Raw genomic sequence first — 12,691 nt, forward strand, 5'->3', positions numbered from 1 at the left:
TAATACCAAGGAGAGAATGAACTGTCGGATCACTTCATGTCTAGAACATATCGTGACCATCGGATTGTAAGTTACAAAAGTACATAGTAAAGAAACACACTTTACCTAACACTACACTAGACCAAGTTATACTTAACTACTTCTTATGTGTCGGAAGATCCTAACATCCCCTCTTAAGAACAACTTGGGATAGGATTGAAGGATGTACAAATATAACACAATAGGAGAAGGAAGGAGGCATTAGAGCGTATCCCCCCTTAGTGACAACTTGAACTCCAACCATAAATCGAAGTTTAGTAAACTTCGCCTATGTGAGAGCCTTTGTAAAGATGTTTGCAACTTGATCATCGGTTGAACAATATTGCACTTCAAGATCATGGTCATGAATGAGCTTTCTGATGAAGTGCATGTGTAGTTCAATGTGATTGTTGCGCTGATGTTGGACTGGATCTTTGCATAGTTGAATGGCACTTTGATTATCACACCAAAGTGTAGTAGGATGCTACTGCTAAAAGCCAAACTCTGACAGGATCTGACGAAGCCACAAGTCTTCCTTACTAGCTTCTATGGTGCCATGATACTTTGCTTTTGTTGAAGAAAGAGAAATGGCACTTTGTTTCTTGCAAGCCCATGTAATAGGTCCATAACCAAGAGTGAAGACATAACGAGCAGTAGACTTTCGATCATCAAGGTCACCAGGCCAATCAAAATCAGTGAAACCAACCAATAGAGGAGATGCTTTTGCACTGTAATGAAAATCCCAAATTGAACTGTACCTCGAACATAATAAAGTATTCTTTTAGCTGCTTTCCAATGAGTTTCATGTGGGTTTTGCATAAACCAAGCAATAAGGCCAACAACAAAGGAAAGGTCAGGATGGATATGGGTCAGATACAAATGTTTTCCGACAAGCTGATAGTATAAGGTAGCATCAACTTCACGGGAAGTACAAGTGACTGAAAGTTTGGCTCTATACTAAAAGGGAGAAGGGGCTGGCTTATAGTCTTCCATGTGAAAGTGGTGTAGAAGATCACAGGGATACTTGGACTGGGAAAGGGAAATACCTTCCTTGGATTGCAAGACTTGAAGACCAAGAAAATAATGCAAGTGTCCTAAGTCTCTCATTTCAAACTGCTTTTTAAGGTTGGACTTCACATGGTTTATAAGGTTGGGATCACTACCAGTAAGGATAAGGTCATCAACATAAAGTAAAAGAATGATAAGAGACTTACCCACTTTCTTGGTGTAGACAGTATTGTAAGAATGACACCTAGAAAAACCAGTATCTAAAAGAAAGCTATCCATTTTGGCATACCAAGCCCGAGGGGCTTGCTTGAGACCATAAAGGGATTTCTTAAGCCGACATACAAGGTTGGATTTTGTTTGTATAAAGCCTGGAGGTTGTTCCATATAGATTTCTTCATGCAAGTCCGCATGCAAGAAGGCAGATTAAACATCCATCCGATGGACTTCCCATTTGAAAGAGGCAGCAAGGGAAAGAACAAGGTGGATAGAGTTCATTTTGGCAATAGGGGAGAAGGTTTCAGTATCGTCAATGCCTTCAACTTGTGAAAAACCTTTAGCAACAAGACGAGCTTTATGTTTATCAACTTTTCCATCTAGTCCAAACTTGGTTCTATAAACCCATTTGAATCTAACAAGTTTTTGTCCCTTTGGAAGAGGAACAAGATCCTATGTATCATTTGCCAATAATGAACAATATTCTTCATTCATAGCTGCATCCCAATCTGGATGGCCTGAAGCTTCTACAAAGGTGTCAGGATCATAATTCGCTGAAGCCTGAGCCAGTAAAGAAGAGGCTCTATCGAATTGAGAACGTGTATGTCATTGATTTGTAGGATCACCTGAAAGAGCACCTGCTGCATCCCGAGTAGCACGGACCCATTTTGGAAGCTGAGGAGTTGAAGGAGGATCCTGAGAAGGTGGGGGAGGATTGTCATCTCCGCTATCATCATCTGAAGAAGAAATATTTTCAGAAGTAGAATGGATAGAGAGAGGTGGCACATCCACCGAACTAGGCTCGTAGGCGGATATATTTTCAGCAAACTTTACATCTCTTCTAATGATAACATTTTTGGACTTAGGTGAAAGAAGTCTATTTCCTTTGACATCTATAGAATATCCAACAAAAATACATTTTTCACTCTTAGGTTCTAAGGCTTTATGTTTCTCATCTAGAATATGGGCCCACACTTAACTTCCGAAAACACGAAAGTGACTTACATCTGGTTTAATTGAGCTCCATGCTTCTTCTGGAATGATATTCTTTAAAACCTTAGTAGGAGTGTGATTTACTATGTAATTTGCACAGTTAATTGCTTATGCCCGAAAGTTAAGACTAAGTTCTCTAGATTAAAGCATACAATTAGCCATTTCCTTTAAGGTGCGGTTCTTCCTTTCAGGTACACCATTTTGTTGTGGAGTATATGGAATAGTATGTTGCATTTGAATTCCATGCTCAGTGCAAAAGTTAATGAATTTTTTGTTAACATATTCTCCGCCATTATCAGATCTTAGCTTAAGAATTTGATATCCATATTGTTTCTCAACAAAGGCCTGAAAGGCCAAGAACACGTTAAATACTTCACTCTTGAGTTTTAAGCAGTGTTGTGAAAATCGCGACAAAATCGCGATTTTATCGTTTTATCGCGATTTTTTCAATAAAACGATTTTATCGCGATTTTTATACGAATTTATTGCGGGTAAATTTTGTTGCACGATTTTTATGAAATTATCGCGATAAATTCGAATTTATCGCAATAACAATCGAAATTATCGTGGGGGTCTCCCACAGTGAGGTTTTATAATGTTTTTTTTGGTTTTTTAAGGGATGCTAAATGTTTGAAATGCAATTTTTTTTAAAGAAACAAATAATTTTTGAGTGGGGCAGCTTAATGATCAAGTCTAGGCCCTAATATTGATATGCTATTCATGGTAATGTTAAATTCTTAAAGTAAAAGTGGCATTCTCCTTAATCTTCATTTTCATCCTTTTACTTAAATTTTTAACATTACCATGAAATGGCTCGGGATGTTTGAGACTGGTTCCGGCCTCATTGGATTTCATATGGAGAAAGTAGAATTTTAGATTTCATTCAAAATCCAGCAGACTTATCAGTTTTTCAAGATTTCAGGATTGGGAGATTGTAATGTTTCCAGGTGACACCACCTCAGGGAAAATTTTAAGAACCCCCCCCCCCTAAATTTACATGTATAATAAATGGGTGAATCTCCATGGTATATAGGAAAAATGGAAGGTGATTTTATCAATAATATGATATGTATATATAATTTTTTGGCGAATCTCTCACCAGGCATGGCGAATATTTTACTCAATTATAAAATCTTGTGTTTATTGAATACACAAATAAAATCATTGCATTTCTTTAAAATATCTTTTGAAATCAAAATTACCGAAAGTACATATCGATAACCTAGTGGGTGTAGGATAAAATTCACCCGTGCCATTCACAGAAAGCATGAGGAAAAACCTAATACTATATATAAAACCAAGAAAAATTCAAATTCATCACTTCTAGGGACCTCGTAACCACCCTGCCAATACACAAGTATGTTCCTGTTTGCAATTAGAAAAATTACCCAAATTACAATTTGTTTACTCCAGCGTATGTTGGAAAGTTATAGAAGGATGACTAGTGCAATCAATCCATTCCTTTTAGCCTTGGATTTGTTTCAGTTTAAAACAGAAGTATACAAATATATTGTCCAATGTCTATGCTTTAACCATTCACCGTAAGATGTTTTTACAATATAATTTCCTAAGTCTATTTAATATCTTCATTATCATAAAAACCAACCTATATCCATCTTAACTCCACATCTACCACTCTTAGGGGGATGAAATCTATTTATCCCTCTGAGCACTTGGTAGACCCAGAATTAAGATGGATCTAAGATGATAGAATTTCCTCTTTAAATAGTCTATGCTCACATGAATACCATGGTATTACCATGGGTCAATACCATGGGTTATCATAAACCTGGAGCTTAAAAATTACTATTAGTAATTTATAAAAATTAATAAAATTAATAGTTGATTTCTATTTTATTTTTTATTTTAACCAAGCTAAAATGTTTAATATACATTAAATTACAACATCCATTTTTACTCTTGATCGGATTAAATATTTTTTCACTCTATGCTAGTTTACATATCATGATATTTGATACCTCTCGGACGTTAGTAGATCCAGAGTAAAGATGGATCTATGCTGGTTTAATTTCCCCATTTAAATAGGCTACATTCCAGGTGAATACCATGGGTCAATACCATGTGCCATTTTGGTGAATACCATGGGTCAATACCATGTGCCATTTTTATTTTTATTAATATTAATATTAAGGTTAATAATGTTTTTTTGCATGGTATTAATAACAATCTAGTCCATGGTATTTGTCCCATAGTATTTTACCCATAGATTTCACCTAAATATACCGCATTTTTTGAGTGTTCGTAAATATAAGGTGACTTATGGAGTAAATATAAAAAAATGTTTTATTCGTTTAACATACCTCTCGTTTATTTATATTTTTATTAATTTACCATACCTCTTTTACAAATATGGTATTTGGCCCATAGGATTCACTTAAATAAAACCTCTTTCTTGAGCCTTCATAAATAGAACGAGGGTTATGGACTAAATATAAAAAGAGGTTTTATTTATTTACCATACCTCCACTTTACTTATATTTTTATTTGTTTACACCCTTGCATGTATATAAGGTGACTTATGGAGTAAATATAAAAAATGTTTTATTTATTTACCATACCTCTCATTTATTTATATTTTTATTAATTTACCATACCTCTTTTATAAATATGGTATTTGGGCCTTTGGCCTATAGGATTCACTTAAATAAAACCTATTCTTGAAAATGGGCGAATGGAAAGTTGTAACTCTTAATTTCAAGGGCTAAATTTACCTTTTTTACCCTCTCCCTTAAAATAAGGTGGGCTATTTGAGGTGATTTGTAAAAATGTACTATGATACAAAATATTCGCCCACTAAAAATTTAAAACCCCTTAATTTCGCCAAAGGGCGAACATTCGCCCCTAAAATTTTCTATGCACCACCTGCCCGGGCTACCCCTGCCACCAGTGGAGGATGTGGTCTACCTCCTATAGCTCCTACTTCTAGTTCTTCAACTTCTAGAGCATAGCAGACTCCACTGCCAACTCCACCAGCATCAGCATCTACATCTAGAGGGAAAGGGAAAGTTGTGGCATTTTCTCGCAAGAGGGTCAGAGGAAATCAATAGGATTAGACTTTAGTTATTTTCTTCATTTTATTGTATATGACATTATGACATGATGAGATACATTATTATATTTTTTGTTGATATTTTGACGCTGAGTTGGGACTCAGGAGTCAGAACTTACTATTCAGAACATGATTCAATGTTATGTGTGATTTTAGCACTAGAAATGATATTAAACATCTTATATATTAGTTCTTGTATCATATTTATGTGTCAATGTATTTATTTTATGTTGTAGATAGTTTAGATATTAAAAAAATTGAAAAAAAATGAATATTTTTGTACCAAACGATTTTTTCCCGATAATTACAATTTTTTCCGATTTTTTCCTCGCGCCAATATTATCCCCCTAATGATTAATGCAACATTGGTTTTAAGAAGTATACCCAAGTGCCTCTGGAGAAATCATCAATGAAAGTTAAGAAATACTTGTAGCCAAAGAGTGAAACAACTGGAAGTGGACCACATAAATTACTATGCACGTTTTTCAAAACTATCCGATGATGTTTTTCGAGTACACATCCGGAACAAACACCATCTCTGCAAGATACCATAGGAAGACTCATCACCATATTTTCTTTACATAGATTTTGAAGGATGCGATAGTTTAAGTGACCGAATCGCTCATGCCAAAGTTTGCTCACTTCATCATTATGAGCAACAAATACCAAGGGAGGAGTTGATGACCCAAAGTTGTCAAACTTATACAACTTTGTAGAAACACCAGCAATGCCAATAGCTAAAATCTGTCTAGGATCTCTTAGGTCCTTAATAACAACATCATGAGGTGAAAATTCAACGATTTTATCTTAACCTGAATGAGTTATCTGATATACAGATAGAAGGTTGCAGGATAAGGTAGGAACACATAATACATCATTAAATTGACCATTGTCTAGATGAATAGTTTCAGTCCCTACAACACTAAGAGATCTATCATCACCAACATATATATTTTTGGTGGTACAATCATTTAAAGAAGAAAAAATGGTTTTGTTTTTGGCCATGTGATAAGAAGCTCCAGAATCAATGAGCCACTCATGAGAATGAGAAGAAGAAGATACATTTAGTGCATAACCAGACTGAGATGCTTGACAACCACATGCAGAAAGTGTTATCACTAAAGATGAAATTGAAGTTGAAGAGTGCTCCAAATGGATGTTATGCTTTTTCATTTTTGCTTCATAGGCTTCCATCTTCTTAAAGCATTTGGATTCTAAGTGGCCATCACGATTACAAAAGTTGCAATGTCTATCAGTCTTCTTCCCTTTGTTTTTATTTGCCTTATCATTTTGTTGAATTGATTTTTCATTTTGAGACTGAAATTTCTTAGGACCCTTGTTTGGTTTAGGACCATTCTTTTTAGGATGTTGCTTATTAGGATTCTTTGAATTTGGTTACTGCTGGGCTACTAAGACTTTCTTAGAAAAGTTTCCAGTATTAAGAAGACCAAGATGTAAGAGTTTTTCTTGTTCTTTTATTAAAGAATCACAAAAGGCATCAAAAGAGGGGGACTTGTAGGCTTGTCCTTGAGAAATAAAGGCTTCTCTAGTAGAATGGAAGGTGGAAACAAACACAGAGTAGGCTGATCCTAACTTAGTAAGAATGGAATAGATAAGGCTACCATCTTCTTTCTTAACCTTAACACCTTCCAAGAGAAGTTTAAGGGTCTTGAACTTGGACAAAAAATCTTGAATGAAAGAAAAATTATTGGAGACCAACGTAAGCAACACATTTTCGAGTTGATGGACTCTAATTTCATTTTTAATTCCAAAAATTTTATTGAGATGTTTCATTACTTCATTAGGGGTATCAAGTTTTGCGATATGGAATCTAAGGTCTGGAGAAATAGACATCCCTATCAACCTACATGCTTGACTTTGCTTATTTTCCCATTTGGCTAGCTTATCTTCATCTTTAGGTTTAGATTCTTGGCTTGAGGCTATTCTATAAAGACCTTTACTTCTAAGTAAATCCACAATGTAGGATAACCATTGGAAGTAGTTGGTGTTGTCAAGAATAATTAGGCATGTACTTTCCATTTTAAAAGAAACTGAAGCTGAAGATGTTGAAACTAAGTGTTCCAATGGAAAGATCTCGAAAAATTACGTTGATTAAAAAAAAACAGTTCTGAAAACGACTTCTAGATGAAGAAGTTATGGCTTTTTGAAGAAAAGTTGTTGAAGATGCCAAAGAACTACGTGAATGTTGGGAAGTGAATGATAATGTTATATTAAAAAAAAAAATCCCCCCCTCCCTTTCCAAACTTAATCTAATTAGCTCACTTTTAAAAAAGATTACTTTATGTGACCCACTTTTAGAAATAAGTGAAAGTCACTTTTACAATGGTATTTTATCAACTATCCACTATATTGTAACTTCGGAATTATAAGTGACTCACTTTTTTTTATGGGTGATAACACTTTTGCATAAAGTAACTTTAAACATAAGTTACATGTGTTTTTTGAAAAAGTAACTCAACAAAAAGAAAGACTTGAACCCAAAACCTCTATTCCCATAAAGTAACTTTGGACCAAGTGAGCTAGTTTAAAAGGTTAATAACTTTTGGAAAGGAGGAATGGGTTTTTTTCTTATTTGCTCACTGAAGCTTTGGAGTGCGTGCTTACTTGAAAACCCTCTTTTTCCCTACAAAACACAAAAAAACCACACAACCCAAAACAAACATGCAAAAGAAATCCAAGCCTTATGGCTTAAAATTAGATTTCGCTGGAAACTAAATATTTTCCTCAATGTTTCTGATTTTCCTAGATCACATTAAGAAAAAACGGAAAAGAGCATATGCATGAGAAAGTCCTTTCTTTATGTTTCTGGTTTGCCCAGATTGCACAGAGTCGTGGGGCAAAGAGCATACGCAGAAATGAAAGGTATAGATCCAGTAATAAAAAAAATTATAGAGGACTATAAACCGAAATAAACAGAGATAAATAACTATAACTGCAAATAAAGATTGTATACCTCCAGATCTTAAAAATGACATAGCTAGGGCTACCAGAAACCTTTCCACGTGGAACGAAAGGGGTTTCTCACTGGAACAGAGGCTCCTAACACAATAGAGTAGTACTCTCGGCTCGAAAGCAGTCAAAAACAGTAGATCTAGGAAACGACAGTCGGATGTAGTTGTACTAAATTCCGTTTTGGATCACCAACGAATGCAGCCCTCGAATAGCTCTGATACCATGAAGGAATTTACAGTGTAAGTTCCTTATATAGAACACCAAAGGACACTGCTAGCAAACAGATCACAGATCGATACACCGGCATTCTTGACGTGGTTAAAACCCTCAAAGAGGGAAACAGTGCATGCCCTGAGCCAACGCAACCACTCCAGGGAATTTATTAATGTAAAAGAAAGAAAATTTACATAAGCTTCTCTCATGAATAGTCACCTTACAAATGACCCTCCATGCTCTTTAAATAGAGATCATAGACCAATCGGGTGTTAAGCCACGGATCAAGTGTTGGTAATACCGAGGAGAGAATGAACTGTTAGATCACTTCATGTCTAGAACATATCGTGATCGTCGGAATGTAAGTTACAAAAAGTACATAGTAAAGAAACACACTTTACCTAACTATTCACTAGACCAAATTATACTTAACTATTTCCTATGTGTCGGAATATCCTAACAAAAGCCTTGACTATCCCAAATACCAATCCAATATCCAATCCAAGATGAGCCCAAAAAATAAATTTTGGTCAAAAGTCAAATCCGCAAATTCTGGTCAAAGTCAACCGCAATAGCAGCAATCCTAACCAGTCAACAGTCAACAGTCAAGGTCCTCCAAAGAATTTGGTCAAAGAAGCAGTTGACTTAGCCTTCCAAGTTCGGTCAAATCCATAATCTCCAACAAAATTTGGTCAAAGTCAAGGCGTTGACCTGTGGAAACCCTAGCCTAGAATCTGAAGTCAATACTGGTCAAAGTGCTCTGAAAAAGTTCAATAAACCTTCCAGTCAACTCAGCCTTCCAAACAGATCAGAAAATCAGTCAAACAAGGTCAAATCCTCCACGGTCAATGCTGGTCAAAACAGTCTCAAACAGAAGTTGAACTCAGGGAACAGAAAATAGACTCTCGCCTTCGCACATGTGAATTCAGCTCTGCAATTCAGAAGTGTACAAACCATTAGATGAGAAGAAGATGTGTGATGAGATGCCTCCAAATTATGTCAAGTGTGGGCTATTTATACGAGTCTTTGGAGGTTGAATTTTCTTGCCCAGGCCGACTTGTACTTTTATGAAGATGTGGGTTACACATGAAAAATAATATTTTTACTTGACCAAATTAAATTTTTCCAAGCGCTAGTAGGGTCTTATCCGGATGAGGAAGGTTTCCCAGTGGAGGGAATGTCTCCCTGAGCTGCCATATTTCAACAACTGAGTGGTCTGATAATGACCAGTGACATTGCATTTGACATAATTTTCCATACTTTAATATTGAATTGTTTGGATTGTCAATCATATACTTCCATTCAATGTTAGAGTTGTCATTCAAAGCCATGCAATTTAAGCCTCTGCGTTAATCTTTTAGTCCATTGCAATGATTGGACCGGAGCTTGATAAATCTCCGTGGAGCTATCGAGCATCTGTTATCTGTTTTTTCTCTTTCATAGGAATCTGCAGGTTGTCTATAGTATATCCATTTTCATAACATTAATTTTATTTGATATTTGCATCATTCTGCCAGATCTTTTACGTTTACTGTAATGTTGAAAATGTACAATCTTCTACAGTAAAGACTACAAAATTCTTGCTACGCCAATGCCTTTGCAGTTGCCTCGGTTAAGTATTTTGTTCTTTCGGTAAAATTGATCATGAGTTGTAGAATTAATTTCTTTCTTGTTATCGGGCTTTTGTTGATCCAGGATTCGGTTAACTTGAGAGACAGCTCTCACAATGTGAAGTAAGTTGCTAGATCTAATGTCAATATTAGATTAATCTTTTGTTGTAGTTGCAAGGCAAAATATTTTGGAGGAAGATTACCTTTTATTCATCTCAATGTGGTGATGTTTTTCTTAATCAGAAATATAATATTAGTATCTGTTGATTGATTGCAAATCTTCTTCCACTGTCTTGTTTCATTTCTTTCTATTCATGAATGTGTTACTCTTCTGATTTTTGAGTTGAATCTCATCCTTTCAGAGAATTTTCAATTACGAACATACCAGGAGCATATAGGCGACTGATTCAAAAGCCAATCGATTTTATATGGTATGTGAAAGTCGAAGTATGATTGTGGCCGAATGTTAAGTGCGTTTTGATTGAAGAGACACATGTTAATTCTTTAATTCTTTCTCTGAAATGATAGTTGTGCCTGGAAGTTCTAGCCTCTGAGTTTATCTCTGGTTCTTGCTATTGCAATCAGGAGGGCTTTCTATGAGAAGAATCTTCTAAGTTCTCACTGTTTAAATCTCTTACTCATATACTTGGTTTAGTTCATACGTATACAGGCGTGTCTTGTTGGGTCAAACAGGCTGTTTTTTCTAACAAAATAAACTTTCTGATCAGGGAAATTGTCAAGTATGAGGACCCCACACAACCTTTGGTGGAAACAGATCTTGATAATATAGTTAAATGTAATAATTTAGACAACCAGTTTAAACAGAAATCCTCAGATGAAAGTCCTGTGGACCATGACAAGCATTCTACGACTGTGAATTCTGAACAGCTGGTCGATGAGGACAAGCAGAATTCCATAGCTAAGGATAGCGATGAAATAAACATAAAAGCAGATTTGAAGGAAGCAAATTCTGTTATTCATTCTGCATCTGCATCTTTCACTGCTCTTCTCATGAGCTTTACCCTACCCACTTCATGCTACGCAACAATGGCTATCCGAGAACTCTTGAAAACATCTACCTCGGTATGTTTCTGGAAAATTTTATTTGTATTGCTTTGCAATGGTTATGTTTTTCTTTGTGACAGTTTCTAGAGGGATATTAATCTGTGCATGTCACTCTCGTCATTGAGTTCTATTTATGTTATTAATAATTATTTGTTTAAGTCATGAAATTTTCTTCATATGTTGATGCGCATCATGTGGTTTTGCCGTGTTTATTGCAGACTGCTTTCCACAAGAATCTAAATGACTGAACTGATGATCGACAACTGATCTGAAAATAGTTTGCTGACATCAAGAACAGGATTTTGCACGGTTTTTGTATTATCTATTTACATATTAAGTTTGACTGCATATTTTTGTTGCAACGAGTAAGAAGTGGAGTACAAGTCATTTGTAATTTTGTACCACCACTTACCATAATTTTGTAGGAACTATGAAGAGAAATTGCGTTAACCTATTCATTTAAGATTCGTGCAGTCATTGCAGTTTCTCTGAAATTATTGTTCTTTTTTCTTATCGATTCACCTATGTTGTCGGGCTACTTTTCTCGGTAGTCTAAAGTAAAATTTTAACAATATCTATGGAATTACATTCAAAAATTATTATAGTATTTTATTGCATATGGATGTCGTTTATCTTTTAGTGTTAGCAATTTCATTTCAAATCATTCTTCCGGTGATGCTTAGCTTGTATCTGTTATGTACCAAATCCTTAAAATATTATAATAAGAAAGAGTAAACACAATGTACGCAAGATGTGAGCATGGAGTACAATTCCAGTAGAGATAAAAGTGATGATTTTTCAAGGATCTTTTAATTTGATAATTACTTCTTATGATTTCTTAAGTTAATCATTCTTGTATTCACATTCATCATAAAGTAATTATGCAGAATATCTCAACAATAGAAAAAAAAAATGCTAGTGGGATCAAAAAAAATGCCAGTGGGATTATAAAGAGACAGTCAAACAAGAAAAGTATTTTAACCTGAGAAAACCCACTTGGACTAAAACCCAACAACCTTTTAAACCTTTTCATTAGAGAAATTATTCAGTTCATGAAGAAACACATCTAATCCTTCTAGTAAAAACAAAATCAAACTCACCAGCAATATTACCAAGTCAAATTGTCCACAAGATGAGATGAAATGTTGCTTGAAGATTCGATCAAAACCAGTGAAATAGGTCGATATTCAGACCTGCTCCTTCCGCAAAGAATCTCAAACTGTTCCAGTGAAGATGCCCAGAAAGTCTCGGCCTGTCTGCTACACGTGTGAGGTCAAACGTGTTGAAAATTGGGGCAGCTATGGGACAAATTTCCCCATAGGAATCCAATAACCCCAAGGAAAGCCCATCTCACCCCAAAAGGAAGTTCACACTGGTTAAAGAAATATTGTTATTATTAATGTGTGGGCACTCCTTAATGTGACAACTTTACTTGGGCACACCATCATATAAAATAATTCATATTAATATATTTAATTATATCAAAAGGAAAATCATATTTTGTGTTTTACAAGGTTGGCCTCCTTGA

At 35.3% G+C, this 12,691-nt stretch overlaps 1 protein-coding gene across 1 annotated transcript in view; it reads left to right on the forward strand.

Annotated features, from left to right (window-relative positions):
* The window catches only part of LOC149211073 (multisubstrate pseudouridine synthase 7-like), a 405,145-nt gene extending 393,488 nt beyond the window's left edge, over positions 1 to 11,657 (forward strand). The window contains exons 18-21 of the mRNA XM_089396894.1: positions 10,184 to 10,221; positions 10,461 to 10,529; positions 10,827 to 11,181; positions 11,382 to 11,657. Coding sequence (XP_089253020.1) covers positions 10,184 to 10,221; positions 10,461 to 10,529; positions 10,827 to 11,181; positions 11,382 to 11,411 — 492 coding nt within the window. The 3' untranslated portion in view covers positions 11,412 to 11,657. The remainder of the gene's footprint in view (positions 1 to 10,183; positions 10,222 to 10,460; positions 10,530 to 10,826; positions 11,182 to 11,381) is intronic.
* Positions 11,658 to 12,691: the final 1,034 nt, after the last annotated feature.

Source organism: Pinus tabuliformis, chromosome 1_2 (genome assembly GCF_031772625.1).
Source record: "Pinus tabuliformis cultivar Carrire ecotype Pingquan chromosome 1_2, CPIR1, whole genome shotgun sequence".
Classification (NCBI taxonomy): Eukaryota; Viridiplantae; Streptophyta; class Pinopsida; order Pinales; family Pinaceae; genus Pinus; species Pinus tabuliformis.